Source organism: Vigna angularis, chromosome 7 (genome assembly GCF_016808095.1).
Source record: "Vigna angularis cultivar LongXiaoDou No.4 chromosome 7, ASM1680809v1, whole genome shotgun sequence".
Classification (NCBI taxonomy): domain Eukaryota; kingdom Viridiplantae; phylum Streptophyta; class Magnoliopsida; order Fabales; family Fabaceae; genus Vigna; species Vigna angularis.
In genome coordinates this window covers 17,774,673-17,800,135 of record NC_068976.1, presented here as the reverse complement: position 1 = coordinate 17,800,135, position 25,463 = coordinate 17,774,673, and the positions used below count along the sequence as shown (strand labels likewise).

General features: G+C 39.3%; 1 protein-coding gene across 2 annotated transcripts; it reads right to left on the bottom strand.

The window, feature by feature from the left end:
• Positions 1–4,324: 4,324 nt before the first annotated feature.
• On the bottom strand, positions 4,325–25,165 carry LOC108337426 (chlorophyll a-b binding protein 7, chloroplastic). Of its 2 annotated transcripts, none has more exons than XM_017573951.2 (6): positions 24,903–25,158; positions 24,642–24,808; positions 16,141–16,287; positions 15,699–15,831; positions 12,853–12,945; positions 4,325–4,836 (listed from the first exon to the last, which is right to left on the bottom strand). In XM_017573951.2, exons 1-6 carry the CDS (start codon positions 25,074–25,076, stop codon positions 4,522–4,524), a joined length of 1,029 nt encoding a protein of 342 aa, XP_017429440.1. In that variant the 5' UTR covers positions 25,077–25,158; the 3' UTR covers positions 4,325–4,521. The 2 variants fall into 2 exon arrangements, with proteins under 2 accessions (XP_017429440.1, XP_017429441.1); XM_017573952.2 differs by lacking the exon at positions 4,325–4,836 and adding an exon at positions 4,845–6,748 and having other exon boundaries at positions 24,903–25,165.
• Positions 25,166–25,463: the final 298 nt, after the last annotated feature.

The following is a 25,463-nucleotide window of genomic DNA, read 5'->3' as shown; positions in this document are numbered from 1 at the left end:
ATTATAATTTTTAATGCCACACGAGTAGAAACACTTATAATGTAATTTCGTATTCATAATTTCCTTTAAAAGCATTAATAAAGTGAGCACAATTTGACAGCACAAGCAAAATACAAAAGTTAAATGAAAACATGGTTGAACTATCTAACACAACATTAATTATGACTAAATAATTCCTTCTTAAACATTCATCTTAATTTTTTTATAAATATGAGCTAAATTTTTCAATTGACTGTTAGAATTATTCTTTTAGTATCTATCGTGATTATCTTTTTTCATTGTAAATTCTAATGTTACTTTTTATAAATAGTTTGTTACATATTTTTTCCATGTACGATTGAAAAACTCTTTAACAAGATTATATTAGGATAAGACTATTTTTGGCCAGTATTGTAACATCCCAAAAATACAGTAAAAACCATATAATAGAATTAATTACATTTAATAATATATCAATTCAGTCTTATACTAAACAAGGGCACGGTTTTGGCCGAACGGCCTTACATAGCTTTGCCAAAAGTAAACTGTACAAGATTCAAGGAAAACATGACCGAACGGCTTACAAAAGTCAAATTATCGATCGGTCAAATAACAAAAGGGAAAGGAAGTGATCGAACGGTCACTTCATGCTAAACTACTAACTACAACCGAATGTCCTACTGTTCGGCCTTTACTTCCACTTCAACGAGGTTCGCGTCTTCCAAATCTTCTTCTTCCAGCGCCTCTTCAAGTAGCGCGCTTCCATCTGCTCACATCCACACGGATGATCATTGCAAAACAAGACGGACGTACAACAAGACAACACAAGAAAAACGCAGGGTAAGCTTATGTAATTTAATTCAAGAAAATAACATATGTTTTATCAATTCAAACACATCAAGTACATTTCAACATACTTATACAAACAATGCCTACTACTAGACTGGCCGTCTGGACTGTATGAATTCTGTGTAGCTACGACGTTCGTGCACCCGGGTGATGTTAGTCCGTTCCGTCCAAAGTACCCCTAAGGACTAGGACCTCCTGCCGTTCCCACACATGATTTACCCTCCTCTACGTGAGGACGAGTACTCACAGAACATCAGGATGAACCGCCAGCTAAGCGTTGCCACATTCATACTTTACCAAATTTCAATATACCTTCAAGAGTCGTTCCTCCCCGGAACGCTCGTTCAAATCCAAAATCTTACATTCATCTCATATACTCTTCATCCTTCATAACCTTTCACTTAGGTGTCATTTTCATCATCTTTTCTAAACATATAAAATAACGAACGTTCTGTCCTCTTCATAACGAGGACGAACGATAAAAACGAGACCGATAAAACCTCTCGTTCCAGAATGGAATAAGACCAAGAGAATGACTTTGAGGTTTGAGAATAGCTCGAGTACAACAATATACCATAAATGACGAACGTTATTTATATAGTGAATCAGTTAAATGAACTGACTCCCGTGAATTCAAACCCATACTCAAGCAATAATTTAAGTACAGGGCTCAAGGCCGGATCCAATGAAGGTAGACACGTCAGAACGTTAAATGACCATATTTAGAATCATTCATATACAGAAACCAAATGCCAGTCAGTGACCGGGCATGGTAAGAATAGGTTACTGAAAATTTGGACGAACGCTATTTCATCAAGATTGATTATACAAGAAAGGGGTACGAGCGCTTGGTATAAGACCGAGCACTACTCCTTACGAGCGCTAGGTGTGAGACCGAGCACTAATAACTCATAATAGAAGGGTTGATAATTATATTAAGTTACTATTGAAGTGGTGTTTACGAACAACAATAATATACAAGTACATATACATATATTAGGTTTATCACATTAGATTCAGACCCCACTATGCTTGGCCGAACGCTCAAGCATAGTATTACCACACGAAGGCGCTCGTCCTACACTAGGATTCTCTCCAAATGAAAGAATCCCGTTTCAACTAGGGTTACTAGGAAAACCGAACGGTCAATGACCATTCAGTGACGAACGTACTTTATCATAGTGAAATCTCATATACAGAATCTTTTACCTTCAAACTCATTTTTCTTAACTCATAACTTCAGAACTTTATAAAATTCCTATCATAATCAATTTTCATATCTCATACAGCACATATCATATAAGTTTCATATATTTCATACATTATAACCTAATCCATTCATATTTCATTTCATCTCATCCAATAAACGAACGTTCATTCCATACAATCATTTCAACCATCATGCATCAAAATCATCCAATCAACTAAACGAACGTTCAGACAGTTCAACAGCAAACAAATCAAACTAAATTAAATAAGCTTCCCTTACTTCTAGTGTGAACGTACGTCCTTCCGACTTAAACTCAGTTTGCAAAAACTACGATTCCTTTTACCCTCAATGCTCAACCAAACTCCTCAAACTAAAACATAAACAGAAACCCAGAATTTGTTTAGACAAGAAGACAGCATGCAACCAGAACTTGAGTTGCATGTATTAGAGAACGAACGGCTAAGAGGCGAGGAAACTTACCAGTTCAGAACTTGAATTTGTTCGGTTTAAAATAAAACTCAGGACGCCGGTGATGCTTCTACGGTGCCTGAATGATTATCGGAGAAGAAGAAGGGTGAGTTGTCTTGGAGAGAAGGTAGGGTTTCTAGTGAGAAGGGGGAGAAAATGAAAGTTCAAAGTTTGGGAAGGAGGGTGCATGCAGAGGAGAGTGCGACGGAAGTTTCAGAAACAATCATTTTCTTCCCACGTCCAAACGAGCGTCCGCTCTCCTGCCTTCCACTATCTGATTTCAGAAGTTTCGGTGATTGACATCTGGCGTCCGCACAAAGGATTTGGGTGCGCTTTAAATGACTGACAAGAGGGGTTTTTGGATTGAAATTTACGAGGTCTGACAAGTATCAAATTGGGTAATTTTTCAATTGATGTCAATCGAAAAGTCCATAAAGATAAATTTTAACTAATATCATGAAAATAATTTAGTTGATGTCAATATAAACAATTGTAATTAATATCGATTGAAAACAATTTTAATCAAGAATAATAAAAAAAACTTCATCAATATAAATTAAAATGTTCTTGATTATAAGTTAAAACAATCTTAGTGAATTTTGACTGAAAATAATATGAACCAATACTGATTAAAGAATGATCAATATTAATTATTTTTTTTCAAATTATGAACAATTATTTTATATTTAAATAATTATTTATATTTAGTGTTAATTAAAATACTTTATTTAGATGAGAAATTAAAATTCAATAAATTTAAATTACTTTATCTAATAAAAACTTAATAAATGAAATAATTTAAGATAAAATCAATTATATTGAATTTGAATATCTTATAAATTTCTTTTGATGTTCAAACTAAAAGGTAAAGAAGTTTTACTACAAATTAACCATCTTTGTATTAGTGGTTGGCTTAGTAATAAAAATTGAAAAAAAATGACAGAAAAGATTGTAGATTCAACTCTTCACACTAACAGAATACTAACAACTAATATTTTTCGATAAAAATATCATCTTTATTTTATTGTCCGAGAATAGTGGTATATTTCCAAAATGCAACTATTAAAAATTTCTTTACTAAATATATCTTATCTCAATGTTTATTTATATTTATTATTAATATTTTAATAAAAATGGTTAACAATTCCTTTTATTAATACAACTACATGTTATCTTATTGTTTATTTATATTTATTATTATTATATTAATATAAGAAGATTGTTAATTAGTTGTATTTTGACAAGTGGATGCCTTGGATATATTTTGCATATTGTTTAGTGGCATTTAGGTCTACAGGCTAATGCACAGATTATTAAGGAAGATATGATGGTGGCGATGACCCAAATCCAATGGAGGAATGTTTTGGACTAGGAAAGGTGTCATAGGTTGATGGAGAAATTATCACAATTTATCATTATGTGCTGGCGCCACCACAGTTTTCTACAAGCATGCTGATAATCAATTTACACTGTGTAACACAATCGGTATCTAAAAAAGTCTTCAAATGTTAATGCAAGGAATATCATTTTTATGTAGTTGCATTGTAGCTATGCAAGTGCAATTTCTCCCATTCAACTCATCTACAAGCGATACTCGTGGAATACGGGAATACATTCCATTCATGTCTAAGCAATACTCGTGTTTCATTATATGAATGCAATTATTTTGGCTGTGCTTTTAAACTTTATATAATCTATTGTACTAATTGGTCCAACCAAGCTAGCTGGTGGTAATTGTACCTTGTCATCATACCATTAATAAAATTATTTTACATTGGCTTTATTTTATAAAATAAAAATATAAAATCTAACAATACATTTAAAAAATCTCCGTGATTATATTTGTCCAAAACTAAAGAGTAACAAGCAAAATATTAGAAATAGTTTCTTTTGTACAGAGATTTGACTATTGATTGCGAAGGGTACATGGCTGATGGTTATACCATTCTGACAAGAATTCCGTCAGCAAAAACGTAGAAACGAGCATCCAAATGAAAGTAAATTCCTTATCGACATCATATGACGAATTTCATAATGTTGAGGGAGTTCAGAAAGTTGTTGTGGAAAGGATCCGAAATGAAATCAATAAGGTTCTGAACTGGACCTTTACCCGTCAGTGCTGCTTGCACGTAAAAGCCTAACCAGGCAACCATTGCCAAGCGTCCATTTTTAATTTCTTTTACCTTCAGCTCTTCAAAAGCTTCGGGATCGTTGGACAGATTCAAGGGATCAAACAAAGCTCCTCCAGGATAATTTATATCACCGGGCAGATATATTCCTAGAGGCTCCAATGCCTCAGTCCCACAATACCTAGCGTATTCTGGTCCAACCTGTTTAAGAATCTCTAATTATTATAATCTCCAATTATTTGAAACTTTTGATTTTTAGTCCCTATACAAAATGAACGGGAGAGGAATTTGAATTTCACTTTCAAATTTTAAGGTGGCAGTTAAAGACTAGGAATAGGATGATAAGCTTGAACGAATTTTCACTCAGCCAAACTAAGTATACATATAAAACAATAATTTGGATATGGTTTGCAGCAATACAACTTAAGACAACAACAGATATGTACAGACATTCACTAGAACACAAAAAGCAGGTTTATGAAAGATAACAAAACAGCTTTTTCTAAAGCTCCCTTTTAGGGGTTTCAGATTTAGATTTTAAAAACTAAATCCACGTGAACTTGCAATATGCATCATCAACAAAGGAGACAAAATAAGTGTATCCAGAATGTGAGGTATATGAGCGTCCCCCAAAGATCACTAAAAATAACTTCCAAAGGAGTTGTATAAACAGTTTATGCAGAAGAAGAAAGTCTACAGGATTTTCCAATATTTTATTCATTGAAGGGATATGACATTGATTTAAGTACAAGTTTAAGAACACGAGAGCTAGGATGACCATGTCTAGCATGCCAAGGACTATGACAACTAGAATTCGAAGCACTGTTAGAAAAGACCATTGAAGGAGAATTTGTTGTAAAAGACAGACAAACAGAAGACCTTTGAAGATGAAGATTTGGGAAGGAGTAAAGACCATCAGGACCAACTCAATAAATTTTTGGTAATAGAGGGAACATTAATAATCTAAAACAAATATCTGAGTTGAAGGAGGAAGAACCAAGATCCATGAATCTGCAAACCTTGTCCAGTCTTTCAAAAATTCCAAGTTGATGTATATATTGTGGCTCCCCAGTAAAAAGAAAGGAAGCACCAGAATCAGGAATATGAACTCCACCTTGAGAAGGCATATTAGCAAGCATAGCACTAGAAGTATCTTGATTTAAATGAGGATCACCCAAGTGTTGGGAGTACTGATGTTTGAATTTGAAGAGAACTAGACAGGTTGCAGTGTGGAAGGATGGCATCAAACAAATTTGGCACTGAAAACTTGCAAAGCGTCCACTACAACTTCGACCAGTACCATGATGACCAGAAATGATGCTGCCACGACCTCTTCCACCCCGCTTGTTACCATTATGTACAAAGCCCATGAGTAGAACCAAGTCCAGGATTAGGAGAGGTCTATATATAGTGAAGAGTAGGAGAGAAGATTTTGTTATTAAATCGGACACCAATATGTACAAAGCCCATGAGTAGAACCAAGTCCAGGATTAGGAGAGGTCTATATATAGTGAAGACTAGGAGAGAAGATTTTGTTATTAAATTGGACAGCTCGAGAATCATGACAAAGAAGCACCTCTACTTCAACAACTAGCAGCTCGAGGATTATCAAATTTGCTTTCATGACAGATATTACTAGAGCATATTTAGGAGGTAAACCTTCAAGTATAGCATAAATAAAAACAACCAAGTAACCCTCGAACAATCATCAATAAAAATTACAAAATATTGAAATCCTAAATTAAACTTATGATTGGATCCCCAAATGTTAGAGTGAACTAAAGACAAAAGGAAACAAAGCATGTTGTGAGACAATACGAGGAAATGAACTCCTCTCGACCTTTGGTTTGACTCTTCTCGACCCTTGGTCTGGCCAAATCAACTCAACCTTTGGCCTAGGTCAAATCAGCTCAACCTTCTGCCAACTTGGCCTAGGCTGACTCAGCCTAACCTTTGGTCCAAGCCGACTTGTCTCGACCTTTGGTCCGATCCAACTGGTCATAACCTTTGGCCCTGATAAACTCCTTTTGACCCTAAGCTCAGACCAACTCATATCAACCTTTGACTTGTGCCAACTTGCTTGACTTTTGACTTGAGTCCAATCGTCTTTGACCTTCAGCCACAATTGTCATTCTTCTATTTCAAAATTTCTTAAATTTCAATTTTTTTCTAATTACTTTATACAAACAAGTCATTTTAGTGTAAAGAATTTCAAATTCATCAAATAAATTAATTACCCTTTTAAATTATCTCATCCAAACACAACGTAGGTGTTTTGCAAGCTAATCAACTTTCAAAGCCTGTTTTACTAGAAGGTAGCCTAGGCGTAGGCATTATATTTGATTTGTTAATATTGCTAAACAAGAAATCAAAAGGATATAACTATCCCACTGCCCAGAGCAAACCTCCTAAGAGAAACCAAAAATGGCTCCCTCTCCAACTAAGCATCAAAATAACCGCCTCCCTAAAACCTACCTCCTTGATTCTTTTAAACAACCAATACCCCTTTCTCTCTCTTCTAACCAACCTATTCCTCCCTAGTGTGCCTGATAGGTTCCTAAATGGGGAACCTAATCAAGAACTCTCTTCCTCGCAGAAAAAGACACAGAAAGAAAGAAAGATATAGAAGTCTGAATGTTATTCACAAGTATAATATCTGTCCAATCAACCGCAGAGGCATAACCCTCTTCCACAGGTATAGACCCGTAAGCAACTAAGCAATCAAAAGTCCCCAATCCCTTCTACTCAGCCGCTATTTATACAATCTTACAATCTCACCAAAACAGTTCTAACTGTCCTAATTGTTAGTTTGTTATATTCATTTCCTCCTATTCCTCCTCTCATAAACTACCCATCCTTTCTTATTCTTATCCCTATCAATACCCTCCCCTTGATCATCAACCTTGTCCCCAAGGTTGAAATCGGGGTACTGTTCGCGGATGGTGATTTCATCTTCCCAGGTGGCCCCTTCGGGTCCTCCTTGTTGCCACTCCACTAGCAGTTGCGGCACGCTTCCACCGTCTTCTGTCCGCTGCCGCCTTCCCAAAACATTCACGGGCCAAAACGAAGGCCCGTCTGCCTGCAGATCAGGCGGTAGGTCCTTCTCCACCTGGTGCTCGCCTACTGCCTTCTTCACCTGTGAAACATGAAACACCGGATGGATGCGAGCTGTCTCTGGCAACTGCAATTTGCAAGCTGTCTCCCCCACCTGCTGAATCACCCTAAAAGGTCCAAAATACCTTGCTGACAGCTTTGGGTGGAGTCTGGTTGGCATCGAGGTTTGTCTATGGGGTCGGATCTTCAGATATACCCAGTCCCCCACATTCACATTCGCGACCCGCCTCTTTTTATTAGCTTGGTGCACCATAAGATCCTGCGCACGTTCCAAATGGAACCTCAACTGTTTCAGCGCTTCGTCTCTGGTTTGGAGTTCTTGATTCACGGCCTCCACCAGAGATTCACCAGGAATGAATCTGTGCAAAGAAGGAGGCGCTCTCCCGTAAACCACCTCAAAAGGTGTGCACCGTATTGCTCCTTGGTAACTCGTGTTATACCAGAACTCCGCCCAGGATAGCACTGTCATCCAACCTCGAGGCTGCTCTGAACAGAAACACCTGAGATACCCTTCCAGAATACGGTTCACCACCTCCGTCTGCCCGTCCGTTTCTGGGTGATATGCGGTGCTCATTTTCAGTTGCGTCCCCTGACTTTTGAACAATTCATTCCAGAACATGCTCAAGAATAATGGATCTCTGTCGGTCACGATGGATTTGGGGATCCCATGCAACCGTACTACTTCTCTCATGAAAATATCAGCCACCGTCCTTGCCGAATAAGGGTGTTTGAGCGGTATGAAATGGGCATACTTGCTCAAACGGTCCACCACCACCAAAATAGCATCATACCCCTGGGACTTAGGCAGCCGTACCACGAAGTCCATGCTAATCTCTTCCCAAACTGCATTCGGAATGGGCAAGGGCTGTAGTAATCCTTGCGGTGATGACGCTAAATACTTGTGTTGTTGACACACAAGGCATTTAGCCACAAACTCTGTAATGTCCTTTTTCATCCCGACCCAAAATAAGGACTGGGCTATCCTCCGGTATGTCCGGTAAACTCCCGAGTGGCCCCCCGTTTGAGTTTGGTGGAATTCTGCCATTAGCCTAGGTAACCACGAAGACTTTGCAGACAATACTAACCTCCCTTTGTAATGCAACCTTCCGTGTTCCACCGTGTACGCCGGGTGAGAATTTGGATCCCCCTTAATCTCTTCAATCACCTTTCGTAGCCTCTCGTCCTCCTCCACTTCCTTCGTGACTTCTTCAAAGTCTTGCCAGTAAGGTCTGGCTATCACCGTCAGTTCCTTGTCCTCTTCCTTTTCACCCTCTGCTATGCGAGACAAAGCATCAGCAACTCGGTTGGTCGTCCCAGTCTTATACATAATTTCGAAATCATATCCCAACAGTTTAGCTATCCAGTTTTGTTGATTCTGCGTCGTGATCCTTTGCTCCAATAGATACCTGAGGCTCTTCTGGTCAGTGTGCACTACGAATTTCTGCCCCAGTAGGTAAGGACGCCAATGCTGGATAGCTAACACAAGAGCCATCAATTCCTTCTCGTAAATGGATTTGCTGAGAGTTCCTTCCGATAAAGCCTTACTGAAAAAGGCGATTGGTTGTTTTTCCTGCATTAGTACAGCACCCACTCCTGTCCCCGACGCGTCAAAAGGTTGCTGAAAGTCGGGTAAGGACAACACCGGGGCGGTCGTGACGGCTGTCTTCAGCGTTTGCCATGCCTCTTCCGCCCTTCCGTTCCAAGCAAAGCCCCCTTTTTTCAATAGTTCCGTTAGAGGCCTGGCGATTTTGCCATAATCCCTAATAAACCTCCGATAATACCCCGACAGACCCAAAAATCCCCTTAAACTCTTTACCGATTTTGGCCGTTCCCAATCCACCACCGCCTTTATCTTTTCATCGTCCATCTCCACGCCTCTCTGCGAGATGATATGTCCCAAATATTTAACGTGAGTTTGCCCAAACTCACACTTCTTCCGATTGGCCACCCACTTGTCCCGCCTCAGCGTTTCCAGGACCCTTCCGACATGCTCCAAGTGTTCCTCCCAGGTTCTACTGTAAACGAGGATGTCGTCGAAGAAAACTAGCACGAACTTCCGCAAATACGGCTTAAAGAGGTGATTCATAGTGCTCTGAAATGTCGCCGGCGCGTTGGTGAGTCCGAAAGGCATCACCACGAACTCGTAATGCCCCTGATGCGTGCGGAACGCCGTCTTCTCTATATCCTTCTCAGCCATGCGGATTTGGTGATACCCGGCCTTCAAATCCACCTTCGAAAAATAGATAGCCCCTCCTAACTCATCCAGCAACTCCTCTATCACCGGTATGGGGAATTTATCCGGCACCGTCGCTCGATTTAAGGCTCGGTAATCGATGCAGAAGCGCCAGCTTCCATCTTTCTTCTTGACTAAAATCACTGGGCTCGAGTACGGGCTATGGCTTGGCCGGATCACCCCCGTCCGAAGCATCTCCGTCACTTGCTGCTCGATTTCATCTTTCAACACGTGTGGGTATCGGTACGGACGGACATTGATCGGACCTGTGCCCTCTTTAAGGGTGATTCGGTGCACCGTCTCTCTGCTAGGTGGCAACCCCACTAACTCCGCGAATACCACGTCATGAAATTTTAGTAACTTCTCCATATGATGTTTTTGTCTTTCAGTAAGCCCTGAACAATTTGGGCCGCTCGTTTGGGTCTCACACGAGCCCAATTCCCAAACCAATAACCACACTGCCACCTCATCTATTTTCTGTAAAGCTCGGGGGCCCACCGCTCTTCGTTCTAAAGTGGGATCCCCTTTCACTGTTATCTTCCTCTCTCCCTGTCGGTACTTCATCGTTGATTCTTTCCAGTCCACCACCACTTTCCCGAGCTTTTCTAACCATTCCACCCCCAGAATGACGTCGACTCCGCCCAACTCAAAAACATAGAAGCGTTCAACCACTTCTGCTTCCCCCATCTCCAATGCCACCTTTTCACAACACCCGCTAGTTCGTTCCTTCTGTCCGTTTCCCAAGCTTACCATATACGGGGGGGGTTTCCACCACCGTCATCTCTAATTCCTCCACCACCCGTCGACTTATAAAATTGTGGCTAGCGCCACTGTCAATTAAAACCAATACCTCACGTTGACCCATTCTCCCTCGTAGCTTCATCGTCCGGGATGTCGTGAGGCCACCGGCAGAAAGGGCCGATAACTCCATCTTGGTGATGTTCAGCTCATCCTCTCCGTCATTTTCCGATTCTTCCTCCTCTTCAGCCAAAATCATCATCCTTATCCCCCTCTCCGTACAACGATGACCGGGGCTAAAGGGTCCGCCGCACCTGAAACATTTCCCCTCTTCCCTCCTTTTGATGTACTCCGAGTAGGGAAGATTGCGGACACCCCTTTCATTTCCGCTGCCGCTGTCTCTCCTGTGGTTTCCCCCGTGGGTCGCACCTTTGTTTACAGAACCGACACTTTCCGCTGGTCCCGCTCGTCCCGCTTGTTCGCGATTCGTCTCCACCTTCATTACCGATCCCGATGTTTTTCCCCAAGAACTTGGATTCTTGGATATCCATCCTCCTCCCGTCTTCGCGCACAGTTTTTCCACATCTCTCGCCACCCGCATAGCGGTCATCAAACCCGGTGGATCATGAGGCCGGACATGATCGCTCACTTCTTCTCTTAAACCGGACAGAAAATACCCCATGATCTGCTCCTCGGGTATCTGGGTCGTTTGCCCCACCAGAACTTCAAAATCACGTATGTATTCCCCCACCGATCCCGTCTATCGTATGGTGGAGAGTCTCTCATACACCGTTCCTCTAGTTCCTCCCCCAAATCGGATACCCAGCGCCCTCTTCAACCCCTCCCAAGACAGGGTCTTGGTCTTCTCTCGCCAGAATCGGAACCAGCTTCCGGCGTAGCCATCCATGCTAATAAAGGCCAACTCCAACTTCTCCTCCTCCGCCACCTTCTGAACTTCGAAAAACTTCTCCGCTCGGCCGATCCATACCCACGGTTCGCCCCCCTCAAACACGGGTAATTCGACTCGCTTCCTCCACTGGCTCATCCCTCCTTGGTTACCTTCTCCCCCATTTCCTCTTCCGCCATTCAGACCACCACCATTATCGTTCACCGACGACTGACTCTCCCCCTGTCGCTGTCCTTGGTTAATGGGTATACGTTCTCCCATCGCTTTCAAGATCGCTTGGACGTCCTAGCGTATCGCCGCCGTATCAGCCTTTGTCTCAGCGATTTCCACTTCCACCGCCTCTAAGTGCCCTTCGACCACCACCATTCTTCCCTCCATCTCCACACTCGACACTCCCCGATATGGATCCGGCAGGTCGGACCAATTGATAGGTTCCTAAATGGGGAACCTAATCAAGAACTCTCTTCCTCGCAGAAAAAGACACAGAAAGAAAGAAAGATATAGAAGTCTGAATGTTATTCACAAGTATAATATCTGTCCAATCAACCGCAGAGGCATAACCCTCTTCCACAGGTATAGACCCGTAAGCAACTAAGCAATCAAAAGTCCCCAATCCCTTCTACTCAGCCGCTATTTATACAATCTTACAATCTCACCAAAACAGTTCTAACTGTCCTAACTGTTAGTTTGTTATATTCATTTCCTCCTATTCCTCCTCTCATAAACTACCCATCCTTTCTTATTCTTATCCCTATCAGTGCCACACCACCCTTTCTAGTCTTTTTCCTCTCATATACTCTGCCCCCCTATTCTTACCCTTCTCTTCTTGGTGTATCAGTGTAGGCATTATATTGTGGATATTTTAGTTACGATTTTGTGAACCCTGCATGATCTTGATCATAATCTTGATTTTAACTACCTTGAGTGTAGGGAAAACTAATTTAATCATTGCCTTAGGAAAATGTTTTAGGCACAAAGTGCCATTGAAGGCATGTAGCTATATTCAATCTACATTTCCGGTTTTATGTTCTTTCTTTCTTGGCAAGGCATGTAGCTATTTCTTCTAATAAATCGACCTTTTAAGAACATCTCTATCACCACATCACCACTAAGTACTCTCTTGTTCAAAAACCACCAGATGACACATATCACAACAAAAAATTTATAAGCACAAGAAATAATTGTTAACAAAACTCACAAACGCAGATAGGGATACAAGCATTACCATAAGGAGTGCTTGGCAAATAGCAATCACGACCACTCCCTGACTTCCAGCAAAGTGAAGACCTTGGATGCCAAGGTAATCCAAAGTATCTCCCTGTTGAAAATTAAAGTATTCATAAGCAAGGAATCGTTAATTACATTTATTACCATTATATTTACAGGTTTAAATTGTTTAGCGTATGAGAGCCTATTGTTTTTTTTTTATTAGAAGATACTAGAAGAGATTTTTTATCAGAAATTTGATAATTATTTTGTTGATGATAATGATGATATGAGTGCTGAATTCCAAATTAATGAAACAAAGTTTCCTTTGTTTTCAGTATTGTATTAAATTTTATTAAGTTATCTGATTTAGGGGAAGTTAACTCAAGAGTTCATTTTTAGTTACGAAAAAAAAGGGAGAGAAAAGTTTAAAGTAAAGCATAATTCTCTAATGTCTTTCTCTTGTATAGTTGTGTATTTGCAGGTTTTTACAAAAGGCTTTAAAATATATTTTGGTCATTATAAAAAAAGGGGGATTGTTGGCAAAAGAAGTAAATTTTGATGATGATAAAAGCAAGTCCAGAAACGCAAAATGATGACAAAAGATATTGGAAGACTTGTATTTTGTTTATGCATGTTATTAAACTTTTGTAATAAGTCATATATTAGTGAATAAATTATGTGTAGGATTTAACTTAAAGAATCACACAGTAGCATGCACAAAGATCCCTCAGGAAAGGTTTTTTTTTTTCATAAAAGCTCTATGATAATTGATTGACACCAATGATAATCGATTATTCAAATGAAACCAAGTTGTTCATAAAGGAAGTCTTAAGGCTTTGATGTATCAGATTTTTCAGCCATTTTTAAGGAAGTCTATACTCATCTTCTTTAACGACATCCTGATTTACAGTCCTACTCTAGATACCTATGTGAAACATCTAAAGGAAGTCTTAAGGCGGCTGCAGCAGCATCAATTGAAACTCAAGCGAAAAAACTGTGTTTTTGGCCAACTAAAGTTGGAATATCTAGGTCATCTAATTTCCCAAAAAGGTGTGGCTGCAGACCCAATGAATGTGGAAGCTATGTGGAGTTGGCCAGTTTCTAAAAATGCTAAGGCTTTGAGGGGATTTTTGGGGTTAATTGGGTATTATAGAAGATTTGTGCAAGGGTTTTAAGATTGCCAAACCTCTCAAACAATTACTAACTAAGGAGGGGTTTCGCTAGGCGACAGAGGCTCAAAATGTGTTTGACACTCTGAAAGGTGTTGTTTCCTAATTGCTAGTGTTGGCAGTACCGGAATTTACAAAAGCCTTCACCTTGGAAATGGATGCATGTAGCAAAGGATTGGGGGTTGTTTTGTTACAGGAAGGTAGACCCATAGCCTTTTGGAGACAAGCCCTTTCAGAGAGGTCAGCAAAAGTCAGTGTATAAGCATGAGTTGATGGCTATACTCCAAGCAGTCCATAAATGGAAGCACTACCTAATGGGCAGCCATTTTGTTATAGTTACAGACCAAAAAAGTTTAAGATTTCTCACTGGACAATGGTTGTTGATAGAGGAACAGTTTAAATGGGCCTCCAAACTCATTGGGTATGACTTCGAGATTTGTTTCAGACCTGGCAAAGAGAATCAATCAAGTGGTTGAAGCTTTGTCACGAAGAGATTATTTTATGGCTGTGTGTATGTTTCAAACTGATGAATCGAAGACTTGGGAAGCAGAAATCTAGCAGGATGCTAAGCTGGTCTCTCTAATCCAAGAATTAGTGCTAAATTCTAAAGCTCGTGAGGGTTATGAGTTAAAGAAGGAAAGATTGTTCTATGATGGCAAATTGGTGTTACCCAAGAAATATTCCCACATTTCTGGCATCATCAAGGAGCTCCCTGCATTTCACCTTGAGGACAAGGTCACACTTCATGGAAGGGGTATTGATAGGTTCAGTGGAAAGGTCTATGTTAAAAGGAATAAAGGAAGCAGGTAGTCATAACCTCCTGCAGTTTTGTGTTGTGTAACTGACTATTATATATAATCTATGTTAGATTTTTGTAAGTAGTTTTTTGGTAGTTTTGTGTAAAGGAAAAATCAGGAGACGGGTCCTTTCGAAAGACCTGGAGTGTATACGTGGTTGTTCCTATTCTTAACACATTGCTAGAACAATTCTGTGTGTTTTTTAATAAATCATCCAAGAATCTGTCTTGGAATTCTCTAGTAATTCTGGATACCTATCACTAGAACTGTAACATTGTTAATTTTTGCTGCGTATATGTCTTGAGATACTGACATATCTGATAACATCTTTTCGATACTATCTACCATGTTCTCTAACTCCTTGTTAATAAGCATCGTTCCAGACTTAACTGATACCAATTGCAATGACCTCTTCCTTTACAATGAATTCTCTTTATGTCACTCTCTTCTTGCCACCTCTTCTAGAGATAACCTTTCACCTTTTCCACCTCTTCACGTGACTCCAGACTATTCTATCAATCTTTTCCACTGCTTCCTTTCCTCATAGTAGTGCATTGACATACAACTCACGGCCATTATTGTCGGACTCAGGTAACACTACACACTTCTCAATACAAAGTTTTTGAATTATTTTGCTTACTTTTATTATTGAAAGAAAGAGTTTTTGTAACCCAAAATTACAATATATTTGTTATAACTCCATTAACGGAAAATTGAAAGAGTTAAAAAAAACCCTAATCTAACAAAGGGGTTATAACATCTACCCAATATTTAAGAAAGAACAAATTGTATAGACATTTCCAATCAATCAATAGGACAAACTCCTAAATGATAAAACCCAACAAATTAACAAGCAAGATTGTACAAATATGGTCCAAGAAACAGGACATCCCAACCTTGAGCTTTGAATAACCAACACGCCACCACACAGGTTCCACAAAGTGAAAGGCTCCCAATAGGTCTAATATTTCTGGAATCAGAGCTCCAATAGATGCAAGCATAGCCCACCGAGCATGCAATATCTCAAAACTTATTGATAAAAGAGGTTAAAATGATCATATATAAAGCTTCACACAATATAACATCATTAATAAACAATTCTGTTTTATATAATGTTTTTCTGTTAATTTTGAAAACATGCACTTCAGATTATTGATAAACTATTTAAAAGAAATAAGAAACTATTGTCCAAAGAATACCATAATAATTAATATTTTTTATTTTATATATAAGTAAATAAAAAATTCAAAGATTTTATCATACGAAAAATTACCATACATGACAAGCAGCAGCAACACATGCATAATGGCTTCCATTAAAATATTAAATATAACATACTTGAAGTATTTACGCAGCGCCACAGGATCCTTGCCTAGCCCCGCAATGTCAAAGCCGTAATCCCCAGGCAAGTCCCCAGTAAGATATGATGGGTATTCATATGATATAGGACCAAGCCAACGAGGCCGATCTTCTCCATACCAACAGCTGAAAATTATTTAATTATAGCAGTGAATGTTTAATGAAATTAGCTTAAAATTGGACACACAAGCGTCAGAATAATAATCAAGCAATGAAATGATAATTTGGAACTCTCTTTTCTCTTACGTATTCTCTTTTACAACCCCTCTGATAAGAGCAAGAGATTAATTAAATAAGTGTATTCAAGAGATCCTGACCTCTCCCCCATTGCCTAGTCTCTGAGTACAAACCTTTCACAAAAGATAAGATCCCCTTTTTTCTTTTTTATAGACAACATGCCTTCTTCAAACTATCTGCAAAACCCACCCACTAATATAAGATATAACTAAAAACAGGTTAATGACTAACCTATTGTAACCTAAATACTCCTTCCTTCTCCTAAACTTTCTCCTTGTCCTTGAGGTCCCAATTGATTCAAGCCTGATGTGACGATCAAGTCAATCCCCACCTTGCAGCCCAAAATAGCTCTACCCATCCTGGATCAAACACAAGCAAATGCTTCCAATCTCTTCTCGTACTCGATTTTTACTATGTTATTAACCCCATTACAGAGCATCAATGTCTAACAAGAACCTAAGGCTCCATTGAGAACTTAACTATTGCAAATGGAAAGAGATGATCATCCAAGTCCTTCATTACCTTTTGCCAATTCTGACCTTTAATTTGTTAGAGTCAAGGATGAATAGACAAGAAGCACCACACATAAGGAGAAAAAAACACACAAACTCATTAACTTAAGGTTTTGAAGTGAAAGTGATGTCATAGTCTCTAATAGGTGTATTCATCACTCATTTAGTGCCAAATCTCTCCGGGTTCTTCACCCAACATAATTGTTAGGAAAGAAAGAGTTTTTCACTTAGTACTCCAACTTCTCACATGTTCAATTTCACTCTCACCTCCTCCTTGAGCCTTTTCAAGTTCCCAATATTCTGGCACTAAACCTTCTTTCTTAAGATCCAACATATAGTAAGGATTATGGTTATGGATGACTGAAAATGTCTAATTACAATGTTCCTAAACATCATCCAAGATGGATTTGGAACTCAAGTATCCCACCACATAAAACAATATATCTCAACCCAGTTAACATAATCATTGGCATCAATTCCAATGAGCAAAGGAATTTTAATTTCCTCAGATATTCTTCTCTTGAGTGAGGTCTCCTATATATCTCTACCCCTATCTCCCTATCCTCCATTTTCTGACCTGTCTAATGAACTCCTTCCAATTGTACCTTTGTCAAAGGTCAGATCAATTTTGAAGAATGTCTCCAGTCATGGTTATTCTTGCTTCTTGCATCACATTGAAAATTGTTAGAACCACCATTCCCTTTCTAATATTTTCATGTCTTCTCCCTTCTAGGGTTATAATCCTCTATCCATGAAATCTAGTCTCGCCTCATTGCTTGCTAAAATATGTATTGCTTCCTCTAGATCAAGATAGCTCTATACTCGTTGATAGAACTAAATCAAAATTTAGCTCCCTTTCGATATGGTTAATTTACTTCTCACCTTTTTAAAAAAAAATTATTTTCTAGTTGGGGGGTTAGTTATGGTAAGTCCAATAGTCTAACATCACCTAGGAGTTGATTTAATTCTAACGATGTTATTTTAACGAACTTAAGGTTGGAACATAGGTACCTTATGTGGGATTGCTTAGAAATCGAGGTCAAGGACAATTTATATACACTTTACTCCTTTAACCCTCTGAGACACTTTTTAAGGACAACACATGATGGAGATCTAAGCTCCAAAGCAAACAATACCTCAAATACAATGATTGGCTTTAATGGTGTTATCTCAGCAAATATGGTACCGGAACATTGGCGTCGTCTGTGACAAAAGAAAAGAGGTTCCAAAGACAAATCTTCGATCCCTAAAGGAATGGAAAAGTGATTCTGAAAAGGAACCCCCATTCCCTTAACCCTCAATTAAGAGTAAGAGAAATCAAAAAGTGGTCTCGACGACTCCCTAAGACCTCGACTGGGAGGCTTGCTCCAGTTGTCCAGTAGTTCCACATTGCTTAGAAAGCAAGATCAATAGCAATTTAAATACACATTTCTCCCTTAACTCTCAAAGACACATTTAAAGCACAAAAACATAACGAGGCTCTAAGTTTCAAAACAGACAATACCTGGATGTGATAATTATGGATGTAAGAATTGACTCTAACAATACTATCTAAACGGACTTGAGGCCAAAAGATAATTCTATGTTATTCAACAATTAGTTTCTCATTCCAAGTTTTGAAATTAGTTTCTGAAAAGGGTTTTAAAACTAAAAAACATTGCCAAGGGTTTGGATGACATGGTGGGAAGTGTTTTAACTTAACCAATAGTTTTGACTTCTAGTCCTGAGAAACAAAAACAAACACCAAATGCGTTTTGTTCTTCGCAATTTTAAAAAGACTCCAACCTCTCTCGAATCAACATTATAAACTTTTTTGTTTCGGTACACTTCATAGTCTCACATCACTTTAAAGTCGAGATAAAGGGTAATTTAAATACAGCTTTGTCCCTTAACCCTTCAAGATGCCTTTTAAAGAAGAAAATCATGATGCAATTTCAAGCTCCAAAGCAAGGTAATTGACCCTAACAAATTATCCAACAAACTTGAGGTCAGAAGATTGGTGTCGTCTATGGGAATCAAAAATGTAGTTCCAAAGACAAACTCTTGTTCCCTTTGCCCTCAACTAATGGTTTGTTCCAACAAACCAAATAACTCCATATCACTTAGGAATCAAGGCCAATTTAAATACAATTTGGTACTAATGAATTGTGAAAAAACCCATAGAAAAGATCAGAATACCACTTTCAACCCATAATCTTAAAACAATGGGTTTATGAGTCTTTCTACTGATGTATTGTTCATCTTCCTCATTTTTCCTTAATGTGAAACTTCCAACTCATCTTAAATTCCTAACAATCTCTCCCTCAAATGTGAGTCTCTCCACATTAGAACACCTCCCTCTCAAGCATGAGTGTCTTAGTGGTGAATTTGTACCTTCATTCAAAAATAGGATAAGTTCTTCTGAAATGGGAGACTTATGATACAAAGATCCATTAAATTTTATGATTCTTCACCTGCTTTATATTATACTCTTTCAAATTGTCACCAGGGAGATTGTTAAGTTTTTTAAGGGGAGACACCAGGGAGATTGTTAAGTTTTATAAAAGGAGACACAAGGGAGATTCAGTATACTTAAGATTGAAACTGTAAAATAATTCTAGAGGGCTTGATTGATCCCTCTCACAATCTTCTATTTATAAGAATAAATTGATACACAAATACATGATAAATAGGGTAACCCTAGACACAATATAATCATGATAAATAGGGTAATCCTAGACATAATATAATCATGATAAATAGGGTAACCCTTGACACACTATAATGATGATAAAATAGGATAAATATCCTAACACTCCCCCTCAAGCTGGAGCATACAAATTGTATGTACCAAGCTTGGAACAAATAAACTCAATCCGAGGACCCCTTAATGACTTGGTCAATACATCTGCGAGTTGATCGTTTGACCCAATAAACTCAGTACATATTTCTTTGGTCAACAACTTTTCACGAACAAAATGACAATCAATTTCTATATGTTTAGTCCTCTCGTGAAACACTGGATTTGATGCAATGTGGAGAGCAGCTTGATTGTCGCAATACATCTTCATAGTATGGATGTCACAAAATTTAACCTCTTGAAGGAATTGTTTCACCCATATAAGTTCACATGTTAGTGATGCCATTGCCCTATACTCGGCTTCCGCGGTTGATCGAGCTACTACATTCTGTTTCTTACTTTTCCATGAAATAATGTTTCCTCCCAGAAAAACACAATATCCTGTTGTAGACCGTCTATCAATAGGTGAACCTGCCCAATCTGCATCACAATACCCAGAGACATGAATGCTTCCTTTATCTTCATATAACAATCCTTGCCCGGGAGCCTTCTTTACATACCTTAGAATGCGAATGAGAGCATTCCAATGGTCAATACATGGAGCCTGCATGAACTGACTAACCACTCCAACTGCAAAGGATAGATCTGGCCTTGTAATAGTGAGATAAATCAGTTTGCCAACTAGCCTCCTATACCTCTCTGGATCGGAGAATAATTCACCTTCTTCTGTCCTTAATTTCTGGTTTGGGTCCATGGGACTGTCTACCGGTCTACAATCAATCATGCATGTTTCTTGTAATATATCAAGAGCATACTTCCTTTGGGAGATTACAACTCCATCTTTTGATTGCGCTACTTCAATGCCTAAGAAATATTTGAGACTTCCAAGATCCTTGGTTTGAAAATGTCTACACAAGTACTCTTTTAGTTGAGATATTCCAACAGCATCATTTCCTGTAATGACAATATCATCAACATATACTATTAAGTAAACACATTTCCCGAGAGAAGAATGACAATAAAAAACTGAATGGTCTGCTTCACTGCGTTTTAGCCCAAATTTTTGAACAATGGAGCTAAACTTTCCAAACCAAGCACGTGGGGATTGCTTGAGGCCATATAGAGATCGATGCAATTTGCATACCATACCAGACTCCCCCTGAGCAACAAACCCTGGAGGTTGCTCCATATAAACTTCTTCCTCAAGATCACCATGTAGGAAGGCATTCTTGATATCCAATTGATGAAGTGGCCAGTGACGAATGGCTGTCATGGCAAAGAAGAGACGAATAGTAGTCATCTTGGCTACAGGAGAGAAAGTGTCACAATAATCAAGACCATAAACCTGAGTGTAACCTTTTGCAACAAGCCGAGCTTTGAGCCGATCAATTTCACCATCAGGGCCAACTTTAACTGCATACACCCATCGACAACCAACCGCCTTTTTTCCTGGGGGAAGGGGCACCAGCTCCCAAGTATTACTGTGGTCAAGAGCCTGCATTTCTGCAATCATAGCTTGTCGCCATCCAGGATGATCAAGTGCTTCTTTCACATTCTTGGGTATAACAACAGAGGACACTGAGGATAAAAGAGAAAAATAGGAGGGCGACAATCGATGATAGCTTAGAAAATTATAAATGGGATGAGGGTTCCGAGTGGAACGAGTACCTTTTCTGAGGGCAATAGGCCATGCTGAATCATTTGCACCAGGAGGCGTGGGAGGAGGTGACGAGGGAGAAGAATCTGAAGTAGGAGATTCACCATTGTCTTGGGGAGGTGGACTATCCATTGGGGCCCTGTGTGGGATGATCTCAGTATGTGGAGAAACAGGTGTAGAAGGATTGTGATCATGACTGGGAATGACAGAGACAGTGGAGCTATTTGACTCAACCATTGGAATAGGAAGGACCTGCTGGAGGATAGAAACATCCTGAACAGATGGAGAGAAGTAAGGAGTCTGTTCAAAGAATGTGACATTGGCAGACATGTAATACTTCTTAGTTTCAGGAGAGTAACACCGATATCCTTTTTGAAGTCGAGAATAGCCTAAGAAGACACATTTGAGAGCGCGAGCGGAGAGTTTGTCTAGACCTGGAGACATGTCATGAACAAAACATACACAGCCAAACACTCGGGGGATGTATGAAAGAGAGGATCATTAGGAAACAAAATGGAGAAAGGGACTTTATTATCAAGAGAGGAGGAGGGCATCCTATTAATAAGATAACATGCAGTTAAGATGGCATCCCCCCAGTGATGGACAGGAATATGGGCACCAAGCAAAAGGGTACGAGCAGTTTCAACCAAGTGTCTATTTTTTCGTTCTGCTATACCATTTTGCTGTGGTGTATGAGGACAAGTAGACTGATGTAAGATACCATGGGAACTCAAGATGGCAGAAAAGGAGGATGAAAAATACTCTTTGGCATTATCACTTCTTAATATTTTGATTACTTGACCAAATTGATTCTTGATTTCATTCAAAAAGGATGTAAAGATAGCTAACAATTCAGAACGATTTTTCATAAGATAAACCCAAGTACATCTTGAATATTCATCAATAAAGGTAACAAAATAGCTATAACCAAAGGAGGAGATACGACTAGGTCCCCATATATCAGAATGGATGATGGAAAAACTAGAATTACATATTGATTGAGACCTTTTATGAAAGGAAGATCTAACATGTTTTCCTAATTGACATGACTCACATTCTAAGGTTTGGAGACCACTAAGTTCAGGACACATCTTTTTTAATTTGGACAAATGAGGATGGCCAAGTCGATCATGTAGCACTTTAGGATTAAGAGCAGCAACACAAGACACCCTTGGACGAGATCCAAAATGGTATAATCCGCCAGCTTCATATCCTTCTCCAATCTGTCTCCCCGAACCACGCTCCTGTATAACAAAAGATTTATGATCAAAGGTTATTGAACAATTTAACATTTTAGTCAACTGGCTTAAGGAAATTAAATTAAAAGGACAATTAGGGACAAAAAGGACTGAGTTGAGATTGAGGGAGGGAGACAAAGAAACATGACCGACTCCTTTGGAAGAAGTTTTAGATCCATTTGCAAGGGTTATGAAATGAGGTTTTTCTCGAAAGGAAATAGATGAGAACAAAGAGGTATTACCAGAAATGTGATCAGAAGCACCTGAGTCAATTACCCATGAATTTTGACATTCCATAGATTGAGAAACGCAGGCTGTTGATGTATTGGGAGATTGAGATGGTTGTGCCAAGCTGTTAGACTTTAACCTTAAATACTCTTGATATTCATCCTCAGAAAACATAGAAGTAGAGGTTTCAGTTTTCAAAGTGGAAGTTTCAGTCTTCGAAATATTGGCGGTTTTGGAAGGGAAACCATGTAAGGAGTAGCAATTCTCTTGAGTATGACCCATCCTTTTACAATATGTGCATTGAGTACGTCCCCGACCTCCTCGTCCTCCTCCTCTAGTGCCACGTCCTCCTCTTCCTCGTGTGGCAACCATGACAGATGGTTCCACTAGTTCATGCGCTTCTTGAGTTTGAGATACCGGGACACGCAGAAGGCGAGTGGTCAATGTTTCCATAGAGGGGACCTCATGACTAGTTAGAAGTTGATCTCTGAGATGATCAAAATCGGGATGTAGGGCACGAAGGATCAACACCATGTAGAATTTGTCTAGTTTCTTTTTTATATCCTCTAATGGATCTACTTCCAAAAACATCCTAAGTTCTTCGACAGCAGATTGGGCTTCAGTCATGAAGGACACCATATCATGGTCTGCCATTTTAAGAGATGCAAGTTTATTCGTAGTGTCATAGAGACGTTGAATATCGTTGGCATAAATGCTTTGGGCTTTCTTCCAAAAGAAGTGACAAGTTTTGAAAGCCCTCAAAGATACAAAAAAGTTTGGGTTCCACTGATTGCCATAACAGGGCACACAACTGGAAATCTGCTTGTTTCCACTGATCAGCTTTTTCAGTAGGCACATGGCTTCCATCTCGCTCAAGGTGGTCATAATGCCCTTGGCCAAGGAACCACATTTCAACGGCAGCAGACCATGATAGATAATTTTTTCCATTTAGCTTCTCGGAGGTAATTGATGGACTTCCAGAGAAGGAAAGAGTACTGCCAGACGCCATTTCTGAAGAAGACGAATAGTACTAACGAAGAACAAGAAAACCCTAAGGGTTTAGACGAAGGAAACTTTGACAGTGATGGACGACGGTGGCCGGCAATGGCGGGCGGTGGCCGGCGGTGACGGTGGCCGGACGGTGGCCGGACGGTGGCCGGCGACGGCCGACGGTGGCCGACGGTTGACGGTGGCCGGCGGCGGGCAGCGGCGGGCAGCGGCGGGCGACAAAGAACTGTGGCGCCGGACAAATATATATTACGAGACAGAAACCAGAGCGGGATCGACCCGCTCTGATACCAACTTAAGATTGAAACTGTAAAATAATTCTAGAGGGCTTGATTGATCCCTCTCACAATCTTCTATTTATAAGAATAAATTGATACACAAATACATGATAAATAGGGTAACCCTAGACACAATATAATCATGATAAATAGGGTAATCCTAGACATAATATAATCATGATAAATAGGGTAACCCTTGACACACTATAATGATGATAAAATAGGATAAATATCCTAGAAAGTATCAATAATAAACAAGCCCTTATAAATAATAGGACACCACTTTGAATCCAAAATATTTAGAGAATGAATGTATGGGTCTTTATACTTATATATTCATTTTAATCCAAATCGCGTTGAATTCCTAGCATCGTTATGATTTATCTTTCATATTTTGAATTGGTGACACTAATTAGTCATCACAACTCAGAAAAGCATAAAAGTGTTCCCAGGATTTTTCTTTACAAAAATACAAAATTTTCAAGTGAGCTGTGGTTACAGTTGAAACGCTCACGATGGATACAGTTGCTTACCGGGGATTACCTCTCCTTTCGGGCCTTGTCGGCTAATGCCTTGAATTTAGACGAGTTTTTTTCAGCAGATTTCTTCTCCTCCTCCATTTTCCTCTGAAGCGACTCTCCTAGAGGACTATTAGCTATGGCTTTCACGGCAGTGAAAGGAATCGCTGAGAATAGTAAAACTCCGGCGAGCTTAAAAGCAACATATGCTCGAATGAATCATAGGAAGAATGAATGAAAGCAGTAACACTGGAAAATAGAAAGTACGGAATGGAATAGCTCGGACCTCTTGCCACGAAGCATTGCAGATGAAAGAACGCTGCTCTGTTTTGGAGCTGTTTCTTCGTTTTGGGGCAAAACTTGCGGACCGGTAGCAGCTAGACCAAAGGGAGCATCTAAAAAATTCAGAGGAGGAAGAGGAAACTGACAAAGGACACACAAGTGGATGAAGCGAAACCATGACCCCTCACCGCTAACTCTCACTTCAAATGCCCTTTCCCTTCTCTCATTCGCAGACCTTGATACTAATATCCTCTCAATGATGTTTTACACAGAAAATTTGCATCGTAAATAATATTATATTGTAGCAATATAGATTTTGGAGTAATTACGTTAATATTAAGATTTTTTTAAACTGCACCTATGTTTCTTACTTTATTTGGAATATAAGCGTAAGAAAATTCAACGTGAAAACAAGCAATTAAAATGTAATAAAACAAATTAAATAATTATATGAAAATGCAATTATGGAGGTTGGACCAAAAAATGTGGTACAAATTTATAACTGTTAATGATAATGTAGTTGTATGTAAGGTCCTTGGTATATTCATAAAATAAAAAAGTTATT

Coding starts and splice junctions, on each gene's coding strand:
- LOC108337426 (XM_017573951.2), bottom strand. CDS start 25,076: ATGGTTTCGCTTCATCCACTTGTGTGTCCTTTGTCAGTTTCCTCTTCC. Junction 16,288..24,641: donor GACAAGGCCCGAAAGGAGAG/GTAATCCCCGGT, acceptor AATAATTTTCAG/CTGTTGGTATGGAGAAGATC. Junction 12,946..15,698: donor TTGGTTATTCAAAGCTCAAG/GTTGGGATGTCC, acceptor AATTTTCAACAG/GGAGATACTTTGGATTACCT.